The sequence below is a fragment of the Gadus chalcogrammus genome, chromosome 13, assembly GCF_026213295.1.
Source record: "Gadus chalcogrammus isolate NIFS_2021 chromosome 13, NIFS_Gcha_1.0, whole genome shotgun sequence".
Lineage (NCBI taxonomy): Eukaryota > Metazoa > Chordata > Actinopteri > Gadiformes > Gadidae > Gadus > Gadus chalcogrammus.
In genome coordinates this window covers 10,673,506-10,697,336 of record NC_079424.1, presented here as the reverse complement: position 1 = coordinate 10,697,336, position 23,831 = coordinate 10,673,506, and the positions used below count along the sequence as shown (strand labels likewise).

At 45.5% G+C, this 23,831-nt stretch overlaps 1 protein-coding gene across 3 annotated transcripts; it reads right to left on the bottom strand.

Annotated features, from left to right (window-relative positions):
* Positions 1-1,689: 1,689 nt before the first annotated feature.
* On the bottom strand, positions 1,690-23,813 carry LOC130401646 (RNA-binding protein Musashi homolog 1-like). 3 transcript variants are annotated; one of them, XM_056605553.1, is made up of 14 exons: positions 23,689-23,813; positions 23,159-23,199; positions 22,357-22,438; positions 22,138-22,222; positions 13,196-13,237; positions 12,241-12,333; positions 7,190-7,238; positions 6,210-6,292; positions 5,802-5,919; positions 4,945-5,025; positions 4,373-4,429; positions 3,248-3,304; positions 2,872-3,026; positions 1,690-2,596 (listed from the first exon to the last, which is right to left on the bottom strand). In XM_056605553.1, the coding sequence occupies exons 1-14, from the start codon at positions 23,748-23,750 to the stop codon at positions 2,555-2,557; spliced, it is 1,047 nt and encodes a 348-aa protein (XP_056461528.1). In that variant the 5' UTR covers positions 23,751-23,813; the 3' UTR covers positions 1,690-2,554. The 3 variants fall into 3 exon arrangements, with proteins under 3 accessions (XP_056461528.1, XP_056461529.1, XP_056461530.1); XM_056605554.1 differs by having other exon boundaries at positions 2,872-3,005; XM_056605555.1 differs by having other exon boundaries at positions 2,872-3,002.
* Positions 23,814-23,831: the final 18 nt, after the last annotated feature.

Genomic DNA, 23,831 nt, shown 5'->3' with positions numbered 1-23,831 from the left:
AGTTTAAGTCAACTGTTGTTCAAGGGCTCATAGCCAGAGTTTTCAGCTCTACTCAAAACATAGGCCATTTTCCTGACGTCAACACAAACAAGAACAGCTTCAAAATTACTGTACACGGGGAACAAGACTTGAAAACAGAAAAATATAGTTACTTTTTTTTTGAAAATAAGTCTTAATGCCGCAGAATTGTCAACATCATCGCATATCACCAATAATAGTTTTATTATCATTTGTAAGGTAAAAAATAACTTATTGCTTTGTTGTAAGATAAAAAGTTACAGTGTTGGTGTCCAGCAGTAGTAGTTTCATGTCTTGTCCCAGATAGCCTTAAGAGAGGTACTTTGTCTGACCTTTGTCTAGAATTTTCTAATCAAATCTGCAGTGATCGATGAAATTGTGCTGAAGATATCTATCGTGAGATTCATCCCATGGATCCCATAGGGGGAAATAAAGAAAATAAATGTTATTATTGTAGTTACAGCAGCTAGTCGTTTGCTGCTAGACGCTGTGGTCTCGACAGAAGTCCTCTCTGCAGGACTGTCTGGGAAGGCCCTGTTCCATGTCTGGCTTCTCCTCCAGAATCCCTCTGGTCATTGTTACATTTAGTCACTGGGTGTGTACAAAACAATAAAACGTGTGGGGTTGCAGAGAGCATCGAAGCCTGTGTGTTAAAACACGGTCTCTCCCCCACCGGTGAAATGCTGATTTGAAATGTGTAATGGGAAAAAGGGGAATTTAAAGACCAGAATGGAACGGGGGACTTATATTTTCAGTACCGAAACTGGCGAAATCTAAATGGTTTCCTTCGTCAGCCAAAAGTAGTTCCATGTTACACATTAATAAATGTGCGCAGACATTCGGTCTCTCACACACGCAGACACGAGCTCATGCACCTTCCATCGCGCAGTAAAAAGGACAAAAAACATGGCCTCAGTGTATCTTTTTTTAGACTCACTTCAGGAAAGTCCTTCATTTGTTTTTCACCGTTGATAACACCACATAAGAGAATGGCAACAAAAAAACAAAATCAAAAAGTTACGAAGGAAACTGAGCAAAAAAAATATATATAAGTATATATATATAATCCATTCCAAATAGCGCCAGTCAACCCCATAGACCCCGTAATCCCGCCCCCGCCCCGACCATACCCTCGCTCCCCATCGTGCACGTCTAGGCCTTCGCCGTCTTCCTCCGTCCTCGGACCAATCATCTTCCAAACAGAATTTTTAAAAGGAGATAGCCATGCATTTTTCAAAAGTCGAATATTTTTTTCACTCCAGTAAGTGTATAATCATAAATCGATCTGCACCCGATCGTTGTGTTGCATTAATTACAAAATGAATAGTTGCTTCCTGTTTCGTTATTTTTTCTTCCTTCATCCAAAAAGTCTGTAAATTTTCCAAAATGGTAACAAGAAGAAAATGTTTCCATTTTCCATAATGGATATGCTAGGTGTGTTCTTTGAAATCGGCCTTCGAAGTGTCCATCGCATCGTGTTTCTAGACAACGATCGGTGGCCCTCTGAACGCACATCTTGACGCTGGTATACATCCTGTATGCATACTGAATAAAACAGTGAGATGACCATACTAAGTAGTTGATGATGTCCAGTTAAATTACTACTAGTACCTTTTTTCTTCTTCCATCAACCAGTCAATGGTGTGTTAACCAGTAGAGTACCCCCCCCCCCCTCCCTCCCTCCCAGCGTATATTTACAATATCTTACAGGAAGACATAAAAACATTGCTTTGAAACCAATTACAGAATAAAATACCTTACAGATTATCATTATTACTGTCAATATTAATAACAATATTACAAAGGTTTGATTTTTAAAGACTACCAAAATATACATTTTAGTATTATTTTATGTTTCCCGTGACACTTGAGTTTAGTTATTTTTTTGAGTACTTTTTTTGTGTGTTTTTTTAAAGGAATTTGCCTGAGGCACCAGACCGTTGGTATAGTTGAAACTGGTCTGATTCCTTTTGGAAACGAATGAAACCCTATTTAACAGCATTTCTTTTTTTTTTTCTTTTTTTCTCTCACGTCAGTAACAGATTCAACATATTTCATAAAGAGAAAAAAACACCGTACATGAAAATAAAATAACATAATTAAAAAATGTCATAAAGTAAGCAAAAAAAAATATCTTCTCCATACTCGTCATGAAATCAATGACGAACTTTGACCGGAGATTTGTTTGATTCTTTTTTTTGTCGCAGTTTTTCATATTTCAACCTGCTGTAAAGGAAACAGAAATGGAGTTGTCTAGTAATCAGCCTATAGGAGGACAGTTGAGATAAGAAGAGGAGAGACAGGGGTGGGGGTGGTGAGTGTTGGAGTGAGATTAGTACGACTAAACAAGAGTTTAGTATTTAACAAATAAAACAAAATAAACAAATCTTCACTTGGTGGGTGGGGCCGCAGGGAGCCAGCATTCTGGTAGAGCCTGTGAACCGCAATCAAATTGTGCCATCGATGGGCACCCAGCAGGTTTGATCCAATCGTCAGCCCAGGAGGGCCCATCCTGTGTTCAGTGACCTGAGCCTTCTCAGTGGTAGCCATTAGTGAAAGCAGTAGCAATCATAGGACCCTAGGGATACAACATCCACAGAAATATAAGTACACCAGCTTGTTTGTTGTAACCGGTACATGTTTCAGTTATGTATGAATGTGGCTCTTTACTGGCAGGTGTGTTTTTGTGAGTGTGTGTGTGTGTGTGTGTGTGTGTGTGTGTGTGTGTGTGTGTGTGTGTGTGTGTGTGTGTGTGTGTGTGTATGTGTGCGTGTGCGCTTGTGTTTGCCTGCGTGCGTATGTGTGCTCGCGTGTGTATGTGTGCGTGCGCATGTGTTTGTGTGCATGACCTACCCCGAGTCCATGGCCAAACCCCGAGCTTGGGGCGGGGCTAGCAGCGCTCATGTAGCTACTGACTCCTGAGTCCTGATTGGCTGCTGCATACAGGTCAGCCATTGGTCCAGGGCTGCTGGTGCCTAGGAAGCCTGCTGCACGTGAGGGAGTGGAGCCTTAAAAACATACAAACACACCATACACTAAGACTAGCTAAAATAGTATGCTACGTCAATTATTACCTTGCTATTCTTATATTAAATAGGTTTGACGTTTGACCACTATGGCCATTGCATATATCTAACCCTATCTTTCCAATGCAAGCACTGGTGAACCTATGTCTGAGCACAGTCACACACACACACACACACACACGAACACACACACAGCTACATACCTCTTACTACTGCTGCTGCGGCTGCTGCCATTGGTCCATACGCGGTCAGAGGAATGGCTGAGGGACAGATGGACCAGCATTAACATTATAGGGGAGAGGACAGACGGACAGACATCAACATTATTGGGGACAGGACAGGCGGACAGACATTAGGACGAAGCTGGCCAATCCAATCGCGCTATCAGCATATTGTATTAACCTCATGTTTAATTGTCCACCAGTAAAGATCGCTTTACATACAAAGACACATAAGATACAAACACATACCAGGCTTTTAGGGATGGACGGGTTTCTCATATTTCACATCTGCCCAAACATCTGTTGTCAGATTATGGTCTGACAGGCGGCACAAACTCTGCAGGCCATTTAACAGCCTGCTCAGAGGAAAACCTCAGAAGGCTGACACTAGTGTTCAATTTCCCTTCTTGCTGCTAGATTTCATCTCCTCGACTGACCATTACTGCGTAAGAGCGTTGATCTGTATGGATGCACACTCTTCAATTATTACATATGATTGCATGTTCATTTAGAAGAGATCCGTCTAGAAGGTTGCAGTTGCGGGCCGTCACCACCAGATGGCAGTGTGGCTAGCGGCCCTAGCTACATTTTGTTGTGAAAGTGCATTTGAAATGCACTTTCAAAGAGTGCATTTTCAGCGTGGCTGTCTCACATATACTCTCATCGAAATTCAAACTAACAACCATTTTTTCAAATTGTTTTAGTTTTTTAACCCCAAACTATTTCCTAATTCAATCATTTAAATCATGATATTTCCTTAAGCACAGCTCATCTTTATTCATTTTGTTTTGTCAACCGAAAGAGGGACTGGGTTTGACCAGGAGCAGTAGTAGTACCATAGTAGTCCACATCCATTCTGCGTTTCCAGCACTAAGTCTCACACAAAAGCCCTTCCATAGTCTGAGCTACTCAAATGAGATGCAAAGCGACGGAGGCAAGGCAGTGAAAAGGGCGAGCCTTCGGATCAAAGGTCACTCTGACGCCGAGGTGACCACCCGAGTCCTGGGGGACGCTGTGTACCCTGGGGGGGTCGAGGAGGGGAGGAGGAGGGGGAGGAGGAGGAGGAGGAGGAGGAGGAGGAGGGGGGGGGGGGGGGGGGGTACTGACCTGTCAGCTCAGGGGGGTGGGATGATGTCATGAGGGGGGTCCTCTCTAAATGGAATTCTAAAAAAGACAGAGAAGCGAATTTGTAAAACACGGTCATTCTACAGCCAAACACATCCACTGTACTGTACCGTCTATTGACCAAGTGGCCTCACAGGAGTACACAGACACAAGCTAGTACTGGGGGCTGTAGGGAGGGGAGAGGGGGTGTTGGGGGGGTTGGGTGCACGGGGACATTGAAACAGCAAAAAGAGCAACAGAAAAATCTTAAAAAATATAAAAATGGAATGTTTATGTTTCTATAAACGCCGCTAGTAAGAGGTAAGCTGAGTGTCTGTGTGTATACACTATTTTGCATGTGGCCTAGTCTGTATTTGCCTGTCAAAGATGCCACTTAGGGAGGATCGCAATGGTTCCTCTGTGTACCACCACAGCACATGTTTCAATATTCAAATATCCGCTTAAGAACGGGAGCTCAAAGCGCACGCGTTGACTCGGGCCACACCCCAGGCATGCTGTAGAGAGCAGAGTTCAGGGGCGGTGGGAATGTTAAAGCGTGCCGGGTGTGAACTTACCAGGGAACTGATAAGTGTAACCTGGCGGGATGCCAGAGTAACTGCGACTAGTGTAGGTGGTAGCCTGGAACCCTGGGTAGCCTGTGGACGGGGAGACACATGTAACTACATCTCTTCCTGCCGACCGTCAAGTGGAACAAACCCCCAGCTTTTTAGTCCCCCTCTCTTCTCCGTCCCAGAGTTAGAGGAGCTTTCTAAATGAATACGGCCACCAGAGGGCGCTAAAGCACAATGAACCGAGAAGCAAAACTACCTCCGCTACCATGAAATGTGGGTTTTTGATTAGTTACTGGTGACATGAAGTATTAACTTTCTCCTGATGTCAGGATTTATGTGTTATGATTTTTCAGGTTATGCAACCGTGCAATTAAGCCAAAGAAGGCAATTTGGTTGATTTCAAATAGAATTGACATCTTCAACATCGAAAAACTCTTTTATCTCTTCGCTAAGCTTTTAATGGTTTTGTTTGAGACGTTACAACAAATTCAAGAAACCACGCACGCTGCAATGAACCCAACACATGTCCATGCTCGGTGTCTTTGCGCACCATGATCATAAACACCAGCCTTTTGCAGCAATGTAATTGCCAGCATACATTTTAATTCAATCCACCATTCTAAGAACCCGCTACCAAAACAACCAACAGATACAAAACAGAAATCCCATCTCCATAAAAAAGTAAGGCAGGGTTCAGGCCCTCCATGGGAAAGGATTGCCTCATTCCCACTGACCAAGCGTTGTACCCCCCGTTAACGTTGCGTCAGTGCTTAATCTCCGGTTCAGCCAGGGAGAACCAGCTGCTGCCCCTAGCTGCCCCTAGCTGCTCCTAGCTGAACGCTCCCAGGCGCCGCTCTTACCTAGCATGCCGATGCCCAGCATGAAGGCGTCCATGCCGTAGGGCATGACCCGTGATCGGCCCCTGGCAGACCCCGTCGGAGACATCACCTCCTTGGGCTGGGCCTTTTTACACTCAACCTGGGGAGGTAGGTGCGGTGCCATGGTTAAGAGTCATGCATTCATTCATAAAGTGGCTCAGACACAGGCAGATAAGCAGATTGTGGTTCTACATCCTGAGACAACGAACAGAGGCCAGCTCATGTCGAGATCCATGACTCATCGGACAGTTGTTCCTTAACTTGTAACGTGTATCTTCTTGAATATGGTTTAATAGTTATTTACTGTTCAATACTTAATATATATTAAAACCATAGTGCCCCGTGGATATTAACTGAGTATATGGCATGTTAGCTGTATTTTTTCTTTACCATTTTGTTGTTGATGTCATGGAAGTGGATCTCGCACACTTTCTCCACCACATCTTCGTTCTCGAAAGTGACAAAGCCAAAGCCTGGAAACAGCGAGAAGAAGAACCGAGTTACACCCAACACTCGGACTCCAACCCCACGGTGCAGTCCCACACATGCCTTTCCATTTATCTAGGACATTCGTCTGATACTTTTATCCAAAGTGTCTTCAAACCCCAAGGTTGCATGCACAGTATTTGCTGGCATTATAATTAGCCTTATTATTGACTCCTCCGTCCCGGAACAGAAGCAGCAGGTGATAACAGGTGGTAGGAGGTGCAGCGTGTGCTTTCAATCCCAAATTAACCTTGCTGAGGGATGGTATGGTGCCATCAGAGGACTGTATGGTGCTGGCTGAGGACTGTATGGTGGTGCTAAGTGGATCAACAACTGGTAGGGAGGACTACAATTCTGCCCTAATAATCCCCTTGTCCCCTCAACCACAGCCCTTCCTGACACACACACACATTCACACATATCCACACACACACGCACACACACGCACACACACACACACACAGATGAGGAGAGAATGAGAGAACCACAGGAGATCAAACAAAAGTTAAATCCCCGGGCTCTAACTTCCTGTCTCAACGTCTTGTATCGTCTTAAAGGGGAACACATCATTTAGACTTTTAATGTATGAGTTTAGTCTACTTCTACCACATGGGGAGATAAAAGTGGCTCAACTAAATGGAAACTAATTATGATAGCTTTGCGGTGCCTTCCTCTCAATTTGCTCAACCACCAACCACCAGTCACCATGTCACTTTAACTGTTTTTTTTACCGTTTTGTGAAATCACAAAATTGTGATTTTAAAATTATACTTCATGAAATCTCCTTTCGCAAAAGTTTAGAAAATAGGAATTCTTCAAAAAAAACGTGTTTGTGTAGCGTGTGTGTGTGTGTGTGTGTTTGTGTGTGTGTGTGTGTGTCTTACCTCTGTGTCTGTTGGTCGTTTTGTCAAACATGAGCATGGCATCATCGACCTATGAAATCAAAGGAAAGAGTAGATGAGCTTCCACACAAGAGAACACACCCACACACACACACACTCCCACCTCCCCACACCCACGCACACACACAATCATTACACAGCATGGAGTTCAATTGTCCCTACTTAGCTTTGGAGTGGAAAAGGGGAAACAGATGGAGGGTGAGAGAGAGAGAGAGAGAGAGAGAGAGAGAGAGAGAGAGAGAGAGAGAGAGAGAGAGAGAGAGAGAGAGAGAGAGAGAGAGAGAAAGGGGGACAGACAGAGAGGGATAGAGAGAGGGAGCAAAAGAAGGAGGGAGAGGGACAGGTGACTAAGGAGGGGAAAAAAAATAAAGAAGGCATAAGAGTTGCGTAGCGGAAAGGAGAGAAAGAGCGCGATGAAAAGCGTCGGTTGAAAACGCAGCTGTAGAGAATCGACCAGCGTGAATTAGAATAACCGAATGTTCCTGATCATAAGTGCGAGGAGAAAGTGTCCTCTTTTCCTTTCTTCCTCTCTCACTCTACCTCACTCTCTCTATCCTGCACACACACACACACACACACACACACACACACACACACACACACACACACACACACACACACACACATACACACACAGGCTTTTCACAAGCCATGTCCTGCTTCACCCTTTCTTCCTTTCATTTGTTCGACCTCGCCGTCTTTCTTTCCCCCCTCCACAAAGTTTACTATTCCCATGGAGACCCTGCAAAGAATTTCAATTGGGGACCCCCGCCATCCTCCGCCAACCCCCCACCCCCGCCCCCACCCCCCCTTTCATGAACCGAATGACAGATAAACAAAGGGAAAGATAGCAAGAGTGAGTGAGTGAGAAAGTTGGAGGGACGAGGGGGGAGAAAGGGAGAGAGAAGGAGAGAGAGAGAACGGAGAGAGAATAAAGAGAAAGAGACAGCGATAGGGGGGAGACGGAGCAAAAAGAGAAAGGAGAGAGAGAGAATAAAGAGAGAAAGACAGATAGATAGATGGGGGGGGGGGGGCTGAGAAAAGAGAGGGAGGCCGCAAGGGAAAACGAGACGCAACAAGTAAGGTGAATATTTTTTTTATCGGATTCAAAAAGGAAAAAAGCATAAAGAATATAATTGTATTTTTCCCCAAAGAGGGATGTGTTGGGCACATGCACAGAGTATGGAAGGAAAGAATATATTTTAGCTGAGAAAAATTCCCAACTCTCAAATCTGTTGCTGGACCCTTTCAACAAAAAACGAGTCAGAGATTCTAAGCGGAAGAAGAGCCTAACAGCAACGTTTCTCTCTTTCTGTCTCTTTCTCTCTCTCTCTCTCTCTCTCTCTCTCTCTCTCTCTCTCTCTCTCTCTCTCTCTCTCTCTCTCTCAACCTGCCTCGTCCTTCAATAGCAGTGAGTTAGCCTCTTCTGCGCCGCTGTGGAAATACCCTTGGCATTAATGCAAGGTAATCAGATCATGTTTGAAGGGAGCAAAGTGTTACATTTAAAAAACACCTGCTATCCGGGACGGTGTGGCCAGAGTTTGGATCAAACTCTACAGAGTATGACTAACATGGCTATTTCCAATGGCCAACCGTATTGAAACACAAGCTGCTGTTATGCGAGTTTCTGGAGGGCCAAGGCCAGGCCGACGTCAGACCTTAAGTTCATGTGAAAAGAGGCATCAACGTCAACGTTGAATTACTGCGTGCGCGTCCTCTGTGATCAGGCGTGTGTGTGTCCAGATTATTCCTCCTCTTCTTCTGTCTCTTACTATACCCGCTCTCAATTTAAACATTCAAATGCGCGATCACCGACACATAAACACAAGGAGGCTCCTCCTTCAACTGTCCTTCATTCAGTTTTTAACCCCGCCCTCCGACGCACACACACACACACACACACACACACACAGATGATATATCTTTCCAGTGCCCCAAACTCAATGACACAGCAGAGAGCTGAGGAAATTAACAGTAGACAGCTGCGAGGCAATATGTTATCATAAGAATAGTGTTTCAGCTCTGCTAGCCTCCCGTAGCATTAGCCACATCTATTCTAGACGTTTCCTACTCGTGTGTTAGAACTCCTGTCCTGGCTGCTCTGGATTTCCTACTGTGCTAATGCTACATTTGATCCTCACTAGCACAGAAAATATACAGTGATGCCGAGCTTGACTCATGTCTTGCCCTTGCCAAAGCGAATAAAAAAAGGACAATCTCCAATGTCCACTGCCTGGCGTGCAGTAAGACAATATGATTGGATAGCTATGGGGGTCCGGGATTGGCTGATCAGCAGCTCTGTGTCTTAATGACTCAGCACACACCTGGAGAGCGAAGAAACGATGAGGTCACCCCCGAGAAACACTAAATTATGGGCGACTCAAAGGTGGCTATATAACAGTGGACCACTATCCGTTGCAGTGCGTGATCAAGCATTCTAGTGTCCGGGTTTGGATGAAGCACGGCATTATGGAGGCCGGCTAGCTGAGTGGGCTCGCTAGCACGGTAATTAACCACCGTAGGCAAACATGTTTGCAACATTAAGATGAAGGGTGGCATTTATGTCCACCCCCTTCCCCTTTCCCGCCCCCCAACCTGAACTGTATTATCGCCCGCTCTCCTTCCATACTCTCATGGCGTTCCCTAGCCTCTATCTCTCCCTCTCTCCCTCTCTCTGTCTGTCCATCTTTCTTTATAAACAGGACGACGGACAAAGTGTTCATCGGAGCCTCCTAATCGCCCTCTCACATGGCTGAGCTCAGTCCAAACTTTTCCCCCGTCTGTTCTGGCCTCTGTGCTGCTGGCTTCTCAACCTTAATGTTCACCAACTCAACCATACTCGGTCGTCCAGAGAGATGCAAGAAGGGGAATATATTTGTGAACACAAATGTACTCTTTTTGGATACTCAAAAGACTGCTTTGGAAGCTAACCATTCAATGGAGCTCGTGTTAGCTTCTTGAAAGCGTATGAAAGTCTCGACGTGTTTTTATTTTGAGAGCCGGAGGGGGGGGGGGGGGGGGGGGGGAGCATGGTGGAAAAGCACAGAGGCCAAGGGACTCTGACATCTTGAAAAGCGCAAAATAAATAAAAAACACCAACAGGTTCCAGATTTGTTTTTCGACCCCCCCCCTCTCCCGCTCTGTCGTCCCCGTCCACGGAGATACACGTCCACCAAGCTCTAGCGTCCCGTATCAAAGTCTTCCACCGCTTTGATACACAACGCAAGTGTTTTCCCTAGTTGGGCGGCTCCACGGCCAGAAAAACAAACAGGCATTCTGGTTCTCTGTTCCATCCCCAACCTGCACGTTCCGGCCCCCGGCTCCGATAACAAACACGGACCACCTCCCGCCTAGCAGGAATGCACTATGGGACGGCCGCGGCCTGTGACACGTACAGCCCGGGTGCATGTGATGTGAATGGAGTTCACATAGGACCAAGACTGCCTCTTTATATGTATATCACACGTTTAGTACAGAGAGAGAGAGAGAGAGAGAGACTGGCCCAAAGTTAGGAGCGGAATGGGTTGAAGAGTGGAAAAATAGTGAAGATGACGCTGTTGGATTTGAGAGCTAAAGTAGGGGTGCTTTTCGTTTTCATGACGGTTGAACAGGACACAAGACAGTATGCGAGACAGCTGGACGTGTGTGCGCATGTGTGTGTGTGTGTGTGTGTGTGTGTGTGTGAGTGTGTGTGTGGGGTAGAGAGCATTTGCATGTATGAATGTGTGTTTGTGTTAGCCTTCCTCCACAGCGATGGCCCTGTTGCGCTTTTCATGCGCGCATCACACGCACGCACAGACGCACACACACACACACACACACACCCAGGCGCCACTGCTTCCTTCCATGCAAATACACACACACACACTTGTCGTGCACACACCATTTCAAAGAAAGAAAAAACACCACCGCATTACAGCAGGACAATAGGGGAAAGCAGGTCACCACAGCAACAAGCTGAGAGGGGACCAGAGCACTGTGTGTGTGTGTGTGTGTGTGTGTGTGTGTGTGTGTGTGTGTGTGTGTGTGTGTGTGTGTGTGTGTGTGTGTGTGTGTGTGTGTGTGTGTGTGTGTGTGTTTTTGTGTGTGTGGTTTTGTGTGTGTGTGTGTGTGTGTGTGTCTGTGTGTGTGTGTGTGGGGAGGGAGTGAGCGTCTGAGGTTGGTGGGGTTTGGGAGGGGTGGGGGGTATTTGAGGAGCAGCTGTTGCATTAGATTAGTTCGTATTTGAGCAACAATACCAACATCGCTCTTTAGTGCCTCAACTGCCAAACTAAAACTATAAAATGAAAAGTTTCCCTCATCAGGACTGAAAGCCCCTTTCACCAAATACATTTTTTGTGACATTTTCTTAACATAAAATCATTTGCCAGTAAATGTCATCTTTGTATTACAAAGTACACCAAGTAAAATACAGCAGCGAGCCGGTCAACTGGAAAGCCAGTTTTTTTGTCTTTCCTTTTGTGTACTTCTGTACTAATTATTTTCTCCATCTTAACATTCCTGCTTTTCTCTGGTCTTCAACCCCTGTGAGTGCCCCCCTCCTCCTTCTCTATGGGGGGCGCTTCTTCTCTTACAACACCCCTCCATCTCCTTTCCCTACTCAATTTCTGTTTTTTTCTCTCCCTCCCTCCTCCTATCCGTTCCCCAGTCACTAATCTGTCTTCTCAGCATGTATTTGCCTTTTAACAAATTTCATTTAATGGCCGCCAAGCTGGACCAGGAAGAGCCTGTAACAGAACCATCCTGAATGCTCAAATGTGGATATCGAACAACAACAGCGGTTAAACAGAGTCTTACAACCTAATATAATATCTGGCACTGAGGGATTTTCTTTAAATCTATCCTGTTCTTCCATTACCCCTTCTCCCCTTACATTCCCTCATTCTAAGTGTGATGTGAGTAAATGGAGTTAAAAACAGAAAGCCATGAGGCTGGAGAGCAGGGGGGGGGGGTGGGGGGGGTGGGGAGCATAGGGTCACAGAGAAGGGCAGAGACTGCCAGGCTGTGGGCGGACTGTCTTCCGAATGGTTTACCTTTCCGAACTGGTCAAAGTATTGCTTCACATCCTCGATGGTGGTATTGACTGACAGCCCTCCGACAAAGACCTTCTTTGTCCTGGTCACCAGCTAACAACAGAGAAGAAGAAGAGGCCATCATTATCACTAATCTCATTAGCCAAGCAGGAGATCCTAGCGATAAAGAGTCTTGTATTTGTTGCCATTCAGCTAATCTACAAAGGTGCTGCATTCAACCCCGGTACTTACAATTTAGGAGCTGCAACATGCAGAGCGGGTTTGTGTAAACACAAACGCCCATGAATAAAATGTTTACTCATGCCGGTCTTATATGGAGACACATAAATATACCGAGAGTCTGAAAACTTTAAAGCTAAATATATATATTGGTCTGCTTGTGCATATGTGTGCATAACAGAATAAACAATAAATACTCATGCTAGCACCGCTCTCTGTAGTGTATAAATGGAGTAGTGAGCATGTGTGTGTGGCACACGTGCACCCATGTCTACCGTACATATGGCGACCGTGAGTGTATGTGTGTGTGTGTGTGTGTTTGTGTGTACAAATGGAAGTTTGTGAATGTCTTTGCCTACATATGTGATTGCATGTGTGTCTGTGTGTAGACACATGAGTGGCTGTGTTTATGCACACACACGCAAGTGTGTGTGTGTGCGTATGTGTGTTTCTCCGGACACATGTGAGTGTGTGTGTGTGTGTTTCTGCGTTCATATGAGAGTGTGTGTGTGTGCATGTGTGTTTGGTTGGCTGCTGGCAGTCTTAGGCGTGGGGTCAGGGCATGGGTCACAGTGTCGGTGTGGACAAGTGGATTGCTGCCCTGCCTTGGTCCCGTGCCTGGTTTAATCCCAGTCAACCGGCCCCTGAGTGATGGGGAGTGACACCTATGACATCATCGGCCACAATCCCCCCCCCATGGCGGCTGTCCCAGTTAACCCCGGGCTGTGTCGCTCACCTTAGGCTGGGCCCGGCGGGGAAACGCCACCTTGGGGTCGATCTGAAAAGGAAAAGAGAGACGTGCAGTGAGACCGTTCGCGGGGGGGGGGGGGGGGGGGGATTCGATTCCAACACAGGACAACACATTGTTCGATTTCTTTGTATTTCTCTTCATGTGTTGCATACAGATGTTTCTTGTGGAGCTGAAACGGATGAAGGCCTTAACCCCTGTTTCTGAGGTGTCGTTGATTCGATCTGACCAAGGCGGGTGTGTGATTCGACTTGACACACGATTTATGATGAGGAGTATCACATCCCAAAGTCTGTACTTGTGTTGTTTAAACACGGATCGGTACACCTGTCAGGTTGCGAGTTTCAAGGCTGCCGTTCTGATGGGGATGCGTGGGATCTGCATCATCTGCCCTGTCCCGGGTGCCTTTGGGCAAAACGCTGAACCCTTTTTAGCTGAATGAGAACATGTTTGCACATGTAGCCTACTGAAGAGATCTAGTGCACCGTGTGCAACGGCCTTCCCTACACAACGGTACATCATTCATCGTCATTTATATAATTAGGTATCCATTCTGCCAACCACAATGTGCTGGGGTTAACCTATTGGAGATTAATGAAATGATGGGCAAGATTCTAGGCCAGGCTCCCTCATCGGCCTCATATATCTACTACAATAGAGGCTCTTCCTTCTTTAATAATATGCTGCTACACCTTGTTTACGCTCACCTCAAACCGCCAGGATAAACAGCTAGACTTCATTAATTTATTCTGGAGATATCGGTTGAATCAATATAACCCCACGAATACAGGAAATTGTTTCGAATACTCTTTTTGCATTCCTACAGTCTTGAAGAGATACGAGATACTGAAAGCAATTTAAAGAGATAATAAAGCTCACAAAGCCTGACGACATTTTGGATCAACCACATTTTCACCATGTCGATACTTTCCCTTTTGGGAACGCGTCGTCCAAAGTCGAGGTTACAGTTAAAATTAGAACGCAAAAATGAGCTTTAAATGAGCTGGCCTTTAACACGAGTGAATATGCAGCGACTGGTATGGCATTTAGAAATCTGTGAAGAATTTCTTGAGATTCCCCACTCCCACTGGTCGCCTCGCGTCAGGACGCGAGACCTTGCGGTGTGTCACGGAGAGGCACCGCGCGGCGTTTCTGCTTTGATTAATGTGCGTCAGATAAAAGCCCATTTTTCTCACTAAGGGTTACTCGCGGCTATTAAAGCGACATTACCATAATATCCTCGGGGAACCATTCAAACATGGAGAGCACTAAGAATTGTTACCACCTATATTAATGACAACAGACGCTATACAACTGATATCCACCTGCCCCCCCCCCCCCTCCCCCCTCCAGCCCCCCACACACACCCCCCAACCCCACCCCCCTGCCGTCGCACTTGAAATGAAATATGTCTTGAAAAAGAAACGTTTTTTTTATGATGACGTGATAAATAATATTTTATCCAACCCTTGGATAAAGCTGTGTTTTTTTTTATTCTCCGGTTGGTGCGCGGCGGTGCGCGAGGGAGCTCGGTAAGTGGTCGCCATGCCCTTGGAGGCGGCTGTGGAAGGTCTTTGCACCTCAGAGTGGAGCAGCAACGAGAACAGCCATGTCACCCCCAGCTGGTCTGAACACAGACAAAGGTGACAAGGACCCAAGAAAGCCCCCCGCCACCAACCCACAACTAATGCAAAGCAGGGTGATCTGCTAACAAAGCATTCTGTGCACGCTGAATTGTAAAGAACATGACACTATTGGGGTGAAATAAGTCCCATCACTTTAGCAGGGCATAATTTCTGTGTAGTGTAAAAAAAAATAGGAATACAATGAAATTGCCCGTGAGTTATGGAAGCTAGATCGTCAGAAAAAAGGGGGGTATTGTAATTTTGTCTTCTGCACAGATACCCTGTTATTATACCATATTGTTCAAATAATGATGTGCAAAAAAAATAATAAGAAAGATCCATAAAAAGTCAACTCAAGTTGAATTTCTAATTATCGTTGCTAAATTTGTCGCAAAGAGTTCTCGACTTACGATTTGAGTGACTGACAATGTGGAACTTAAGACAGTAATAGGCTCTTGACTAATGGTGAGGGCACACCGGCAGTGTTTTAACTGTTTTAATAGGACTACAGGACCAGAGTTACTGTAAAGCGATTATGAGGCCAAGACCATGAGCTGACAAAGCATGGTCACATTCTGCCGCAACGGGGGGGGGTAATCGAGTCCCTTGTCAAGAACCAAGTTAAATGATACATTAACACCTTGCTTGAAAAATAAGTGTGTCCGCCATCTTGTCCAGATATAAACAACATCATGTGGAATCAAAACACAATTTAAAATCAACGTCACCTTTAATTTGGCAAATGCTGCTTCTTTATCAATCTGCAAAACACCCAAATGTCATGTAGTACACTGTCTATGAAGGCGATATCTATGGCAAGGCAGGACAGCCAGATCATGCAATGTTGTTAAAAATCCACCCCATATGTGCAGGAAATCAGATCTACGATATGTCGTTTCTACGTCTGATTAAAGCTACAGCGGCGACTATCAGAGAGTCTGCATGCTATACTGGTGGGTTAGCCTCCAGGAAGAGGAGAAAAACCAAGAGGTCACAGAGCAAACATAGAAATAACGTCGCCAGCTTGCAGTTTGCAACACTCAGACATAGCTCTTCATTTCACTTGACATTTGATGCTGGGACACGCTGTGTCGAACCAAATCGGACTCCTGGCGGACTAACCGACTGAGCAGTTAAAGAAGTACAGCAGTCGCTTATTTTTGTAATTTATAAAAATAATAAATTTGGCAAAGAGTTATGAGTGAGTGCAAACCCATGTGACTTCACGGCATCCGGCTAACTAGCGGCACGTTGGTGAAGAGGTGTTGAGTGCATTCTACGGTACGGTTTTAGTAGTTTGGTCATTCAACCACTAGACTATTCTACAACCGACATAGTCACCTCCCGGGGCCCCGCACGTCCACAAGTGCAACAAACTGAAACAAACAAATGACAATCAGAGACAGAAGAAGAAGAAAAAAAATATCCTTTACGTCAAAGAATTACTCAGAAAAAAATAAACATAAACAGGAAAAAAAAACACAGAAATGCTTCAGACAGCGGAGCCAGGGGCATGAGGCCTGCTTGTTATTCAGTTCAGGCAACGACCCTTAAAGTGCAGGAAGAAAAAATACACTTCCATTGTGAGCCCGGGCCATATGTGTGCAAGTCATTTCTGCTAAAGCAGAGGGTGGAATGGACAGAATATGAGAAAAGAGAGAAGAGCAAATAATATATATATATTCACAGGGAGATATGGACAAACACAAGATGTCCTAAATAGAGATTAAAAAAATACAAAAATAGAGAGAAAGAACAATGAAAGTCAGAGGTAGAGAGTGAGAGAGAGTGAGAGCAAAGGAGACAGGAGGAAAGCACAAGCACACCAGGCCTCTGAAATAGAGACAGAGTGAGGGGGGAAAAGAGAGGCGAAAAGAGAGAGAGAGAGAGAGAGAGAGAGAGAGAGAAAGAGAGAAAGAGAGAGAGGGAGGGAACAGGAGAGAGAGAATGAGAAATGGGAAAAGAAAAACACAGCGACGAAGAGATGGGTGAAAAAGAGAGAGCGTGGGGCTATTCATTGTGCAAACGGCGTGGCAGTGCGTATGAGAAAGTGGGCCTGTCCCATGTAGCGGGGCAGTGGGGCTGTCCCAGCAGGCAGCCCCTCTGATTTCATTAATTAACAGGACAAAGAGGACAAAACAGATGGGCCCGTAGAGGACCAGGGGCTCGCTCAGCCCACCCCCCTCCCATCCCCTTCCCCCGATATACACACTCACACCCACACACACACACACACACACACACACACGGACACAAACAGACACGCACGCGCGCACACACAAACACGCGGACACACAATACTGCATATAACACAAACCCTGACACATTTATACGAAACAACCGTACACCCCACGACAGCCGACAGTGTGTTATCTCTGAGGCCCAGTCACTGTACATAACTCATCCAGTGGTGACATCAGTGTATAGTCACACACACACACGAACACACCCTCTATGTATGTACCCAGCCCGGGACAAAGTTACAGGATACAGTTACCATAAGTATCCATGGAATATGGGATTTCCGACAGATTGTGCTGCGACACAAGATACGGCCTACATGGGATCTCACAATGGCCAACTACAAGTTAATGGGACGTACAGAACAGTCTGGGGCCAGTGCATTATGACTATATAACGACCACACGATTTAAACTGAAAACTTTTTAACAATGGTTGTAATGTCAAATTAGGGAGCGAGTGAGAGATAGAGAGGTAGACTTGGCTTGGACTAGGGCCAATGGGTTCAATCTCTGCCCAGCGGAACAATAGCACAGTAATTATTTCACCAACCCCCCTAATGAGCACCCCCCAACCCTGTGTGTGTGTGTGTGTGTGTGTGTGTGTGTGTGTGTGTGTGTGTGTGTGTGTGTGTGTGTGTGTGTGTGTGTGTGTGTGTGTGTGTGTGTGTGTGTGTGTGTGTGTGTGTGTGTGTGTGTGTGTCTGTCCTTTTGGTCTTCCACCTATAGGACTTACTTAGCCTTACTGTGGCCATACCTCCAAAGCCCAATCCAGTTTGTTCCTTCAATCCGATTAGTTGCTTTAGAGATCTATACTAATTAGAGCTAAAGAACAGGATCTTGCCCTCCCTCTCTCTGTTTCACTCTATGTCTCTCAGTCCCATCTCTGTCCATCATACTTTCTCTTCTGGCCCATGTCAGCATTAACAGATAATCTTCAGGCAGTTCTAGCTAGCCCTAGCAGCTAGCATTAGCACGAATGGCGTCCAGCACGGATGAACGGGTTTTGGCTTGGGAGCCGGCGGCCTGACGTGGCTCCAGTCCGGTCCATAGAGTCTGCCCCAAACATATGTCCTCTCCCTGTGTAGCCGTAGATATAAGCTGCTATATTAGCACCATGCTGTTGACTACACTGTAGAGGAAGCAGTAACAACAGGCTAACATACTACTGTTTGGCATACGACTGTATTTGTACTTATGTAAAATAACAGAAAAAACATCAGCCAAACCAACGAAAGAACGCAACAGTTTTGCCGTTTTAATTTATGTGTGAAAAACAGAGAGTGCATACCGAAGCCCACTGCTTCTCACTTTACTGAAAGTGTCATGAATCACCACTTTCTTCTTACAGGGTCACATTTATGGGCTCATGTGCAACTTGTGTGATGCATGTTTTAAATGGATCTCTTTTCCTTTAAATACAGATTTTTTTAGAACCTCATCATCGCGCAAGCCTCGGACACATATTTGTTAGTAAGCGAAATGCACACAGGTCATACAAAGGGAAAAACCTAAAGGTAGTCGCTAGTTAGGCCAGATTTTGAATGCTTTCTTATCAAACCAGTGAGCGTGTCCTACACCAACAACAACCATTATTAGTCTGTCACTGCACTAACACACTAACATCACAGTAATGTGGCCGTTCCCACCAAGAACTAGCCCTGCACTCTCCCCATGAATACAGGTAGCAGCACATTGCGTATAGCACCAGATAGATTCACCTCGCTAGCCTTTAGCGGGTCACGGAGAAGCCTTTTTTCCCTTTTATTTTTTTCTCTAGGAAAACAAATACCAGTTGTGCTCTTCTGTGTCCAGAGCAAAACAACAGTACACCTCTGGCCCGGGGCTATCAATTCTGGCCTGACAGGAAATCTAACCTCTTACCAACCAAACTTCAATAGAGCTCCACTTACAAAAAAAAACGACAACTAGCACACTAGAAAACTAGCAAAAAGACTTCCTCACACTTTAGTGTGTTGCTCGTATTGACAGACATTTTATACACTCTAAAGCAGTTGCAATCGTGTTCAGATTTGTTGTGGGTTAACGGCAATTAACCACCGCAATTACCCCAGCTCAATTAATGAAACCCACCTCAGTATTTTCAAGCCTTTTTTTTACTGGTCCTACTTTACCAAAGCCCTGCTTGTTGGCACAAGTTATTTTGCCACATGGTGCGATGCATGCTGGCCCTATTCTTTTTAACACCATGTACCTCGCTGCTATCGTGCTCATTCGCACACCGAGCCCCCCCCCCCCCTCCACCTCATCCTTTTACTAAGTTATTTTCTCACCCTCCATGGGGTGGGTATAAAAACCATTCAAAGCAGAGAACATTCTCTCTAATTCCGAGCAGGAATGTCCCTCTCGTTCTCCTTCTTCTCCTCCTCCACCTCCTCCTCCTCTCATCTCCTGTTGATCAAACAATGGCTATCCTACTCCAACTGTGGTGAGAGGCAGGCCGAAGGGAGACCAGTGGAGAGGTGGAGACAGATTTCATCGGGGAAGAGGACACGTGAGAATTGAGAACGAGGAAAGACATTGAAGTGGACAGACGCCGGAAGTCTTACAGAGCGAGGCGGAGCAAGAAAATAATAAAACTGATTTAATACTAAAGAAGTTCGAGTTGCAGGCAAGGATTTTTGTTCAAGGAGCCTAAACTTTATAATGCAGAATCGCCGAAAAGCTGGACGCATTTTTCATGAGATAACTTTTTGAAAGTGTGCTGAGGCTTTGTAATTTGGGCTAAAGAAATCAGAAATCATCTGTTTATCTTTAATTGTCCTATTTTAACATAACACTGCTACCCAAAGAAAGTGTGAACGGGGTAAAATATAACCTTTAGCCATGTGTCTGCCTTGAGGGTCTAAATCCGAAACTAAAGACTCAGCCAGACAAACAAAGGCACCTGCTCTCACACAACAATGGATGACTAGCTTTGACTGCTAGCCAGGATACTTCAACTGAAAGTATCAGGACATAATTGAGCTTAGAACATTAGTTTGAGGTGACTGGCACATAATAATTGACTGATTATAGGAATAATTATAATAATGACGATACTAATGTTTCACACATAATCAATTCGCTCCACTCGACCTACTTCCATGCATAAGAGAACAACACCAAAGAAGATTGATAAGGATCTTGGAATCTATGTTTTGTGGGCTAATATTCTGAGATAACCCATTAAAGGCCTGCCATTCGATAAATACAAATAGAACATTCAAAAACCAAAACAATCCCATTGTTATAAAGGAATGAGCTTAAGCCCCGTTTATTTTTCGCACACTCACAGCCGTTGCGTCGACCTGAGACACAGAGCTGTGCTGCTCGGGTAAATACTGTTTGGTTGTTCTCTGTATTTGGTTATAGTAGGGCAACGCCTAGACCCGCCGCTGGCCTAGCAAGATGAGCCCTCAAAACCCTGCACCCGTACTAGCCAGTATTCATACAAGCTCACATCCACGCTCCAAAGGAAACACACAAACACACCAAGTCAGCGTTAATATTATTTGTGATATTAGTACGAGAAGAACTCATGCTAATTTTAGAAGTGTAATTAGCCTATTTTGTTTTGGTGCATTTTTTATTCTACGGGAAAAACATACGTCCTTGCTGCCACTTTAAATGAGCCAAAAATGTATCTTAAAACAATACTGATAATTCTAAGAATATATAATTCCAGGTTTACGGAGCATGAAGCTTGTATTTATCAGAACACTCAAACCGGCTAGTGTTTCTTAAGGGGAGACAGCGCCCGCTGAGTTGAGAGTATCTTCATGGCATAACATTGTGTTAGGCATCAGGGGCCCGGCTATCAAGCCACAGAGACCGTTACGATTATGTTTTAGAAAAGCTGGCAAGTTGTTATGGAGACGCAAATCCCATAGGAGGAGTGGAGTCACAAAACTGTCCCTAGTCGCTGCTGTCACCCCCGGCAACAGGCCCGCTTCGCCAGCCAGACAGCCCTCTCCACACCTGCATCTCTCTCTCTTCCCTTACTGTAGCACTCGTTTCACTGTGAAACAAGTGTGCTAGGTCTATGGTACTGGTCTGTGCGTGTGTAACAGGGGTGGGGGAAGGGAACATTATTAAAACCACAGCCAATCCCACAGGATGAACTATCCACATAACCAAGGCAGGGCTGTCTCCCATTCAAGGAGATTCAAAACAAATCAAACAGCCATTTGTGTTGTTGGCTGACTAAACTGTCTACAGAAAAGGTAGGCTATCTTTGGCCTGTGACTGGGATACATTGAATGCATTGTGTGGCGTGGTGCCAGGGTTCAGAAAAAACATTCTCTAACTACTACCAATTTCACAGCAGCAATATATTAGAAACTTCCTCCTTTTAGGGTAAAGTGACAGGGCTGCCACTAAAACCACAAAGCTTACCCCTAACCCTAACCCTACATGAGCGAAAGTACTGAGTACTACTGTGACTTTTTTTTACTGAAGCCTCTATCCCATTCAGGTCCCCAGGTAACCATGGCAATGAAGAGCAAGAAAGAACGCTTTCATGTTGGCGCCCTGACCCTGGATTTGGAGCGGGAAATGAGCCAGGGAGAGGGATTGCCAGGGACGCTGGAAGTAATTCACAGTTGGGGGGGCTGAGAAACGTTCCGATGACGGGGGGGGGGGGGGGGGGGGGGGGGGGGTTTGAAACCATCACTTCAGTGATGGTTTCATTCCGTCTATACGAGCAGGTGTGCGCCTTTTGTGAATCAAATCATGCTTGTGACATTTATAGTCACAAGTAAAATGACAATAGTATAATAATAGTCTGATATATTTATGTATTTATTTATTTATTTCCACGGGGTTTTTTGCATTTCACATTCAGCCTCTCGCCACCAGGGGGGGCTGCAGCCCCCCCAGCCCCCCCACTTCCAGCGTCCCTGGGGATTGCTCTAACGTTTTTACAAGCCATACGTCAGGAAATGCGCCAAGTAATGAAAAAAAACCAACAATTTTAAATGAAGCGGGGGGCAAACCAAAAAGTAACCCAGGCTAATTAGGTATGATAAACAATTTGGTGAGTAATGTGCGAAACAAAACCTACTGTTTTTGAGTCGAGCTCGTGTCTGTTCTGGGCCAACACTTTATCCACGCCAGCTTGATCCGCATACGTCACGAACCCAAATCCCCTGTGTTGAACAAAACAAAGCAAAAGCAGCCATTAAAACAAAAAAGAAGCGAGAAACATATCGTGTTATGCTACGTAAATAGCATAAACACTAGGGCGCCAGTGATAGGACGACGGGGCGCACGCCTCTCTCACCTCGACCGCTTGGTGGCGGGATCCCGCATCACCATACACTCCTTCACCTCTCCGAATTTACAGAAGTACTCTTTCAAGCCCTCTGCAGGAATAATAATAAAAAAAATACTTTAGAATTTAAAAACAACAAAAACATAAAGCGTATAATCCTGAACCATATAATATCCGAGGCGACCATAGCGGAGGGGGCCGGACGGACCGCGGTGAGTTTGTACTTGTATCCCCCTCTGTATTCAGTCATAAACAGGCTATAAGGCCAACGTACCACAAACAAAGCTGTAGAACACATGAAAGCTGTCGTCGTTTCATGCAGCGATACAAACATGTATGGAGCCAATCGTGGCGTGCACAACAAAGGTTGCGGGCTCTACGCATCCAGCGGACTGCGATCACGTTGTTTTCAGAATACTAAATGAATGGATTAAATGGAGCGAAGCCTGAGTGCAACGATGTCACGAAAACATCCCCAGATGACACCAAGTTCCCCAACGGGGATAAACGCACGGTACAGGCCGATGCCTTTTGACAGTGCGAATCGCCTATGATAATCGAATAACAGAAAAGCAGGACAGGACATTGTATGAATCTCACTGTCTGTCGGCGGTTGATCCATATGATTATTAGAATAATCGAATTTTGAGTGTGTGTAGGCGCACTTCAATAGTTATTACCATTAATACACGTAAACAACTTAAGGAGATATTATTTGTAACATTTCGAGCAATAGGCAGCCCTAATAGAATAGAACCAGGGCTGCTACAGAGATATACTTGTTAAAGTAACGTGCGGGACATCATCTCACCTTGTGTCGTCTGCCAACTCAGTCCCCCGATGAACATTTTGCTGAATAAAAGAAAAAGACGCCAGGTGTTATATTTCGAAGCACATTACGGATCGCACATGCAGACAAGAAGCGAGGAAAAAACCGATTCGGACGGACTAAAATAATAACAGGCGAACAGAGCATCAATAAAGTAAGGGGTAAATAGTATCGGCCATGTTGCGAAGTCACCAAGGCCAACCGGGCCGTTATAATCCCTAGTGGGGGGGGAAATGAGAGCTTTTCCATAGGACGAATGAAAAGTTGCGATATGGCCTTTCGTAAGCCAAAACAAACAAACTAGCACCCACTGCCGTGCGTCAGTGTGCGAGCGCCAGCGCTATATCACGGTTGAGTGGCTCTCGCACATCAGACCGAAGCATGCTTGTCTTTTGTTTCGGCGTTGCTCCGCTGAGCTCCGGATCAAACTAAAAGTCCAAGCAGGTAAAGTCCCTCGTAGCAGAAGGCCGGGGTATAGGCAAGGCAGAGCGGCGGCGGCGAGTCTCCTTTACCAGGGGTCGTGGGGGGAGTTGTCTGTGGAGGACAGGCTGCTTTGACTCCCTTCCGTATCCATTCTGCTTCACTAGTATTCCCGCACTGAGAGGCGAGGGAAAGCAGTGAGCTCCACTGCTCCAGACTCAGGGGCGGGTGGCCG

Excerpts from the sequence above, each read along its gene's own strand:
- LOC130401646 (XM_056605553.1), bottom strand. The coding sequence starts at position 23,750 with ATGGATACGGAAGGGAGTCAAAGCAGCCTGTCCTCCACAGACAACTCC. Across the intron at positions 13,238-22,137 it reads ACGAGCTCGACTCAAAAACA|ATCGACCCCAAGGTGGCGTT; the intron begins GTAGGTTTTGTT and ends TTTCCTTTTCAG. Across the intron at positions 12,334-13,195 it reads CCCGCCGGGCCCAGCCTAAG|CTGGTGACCAGGACAAAGAA; the intron begins GTGAGCGACACA and ends CTCTGTTGTTAG.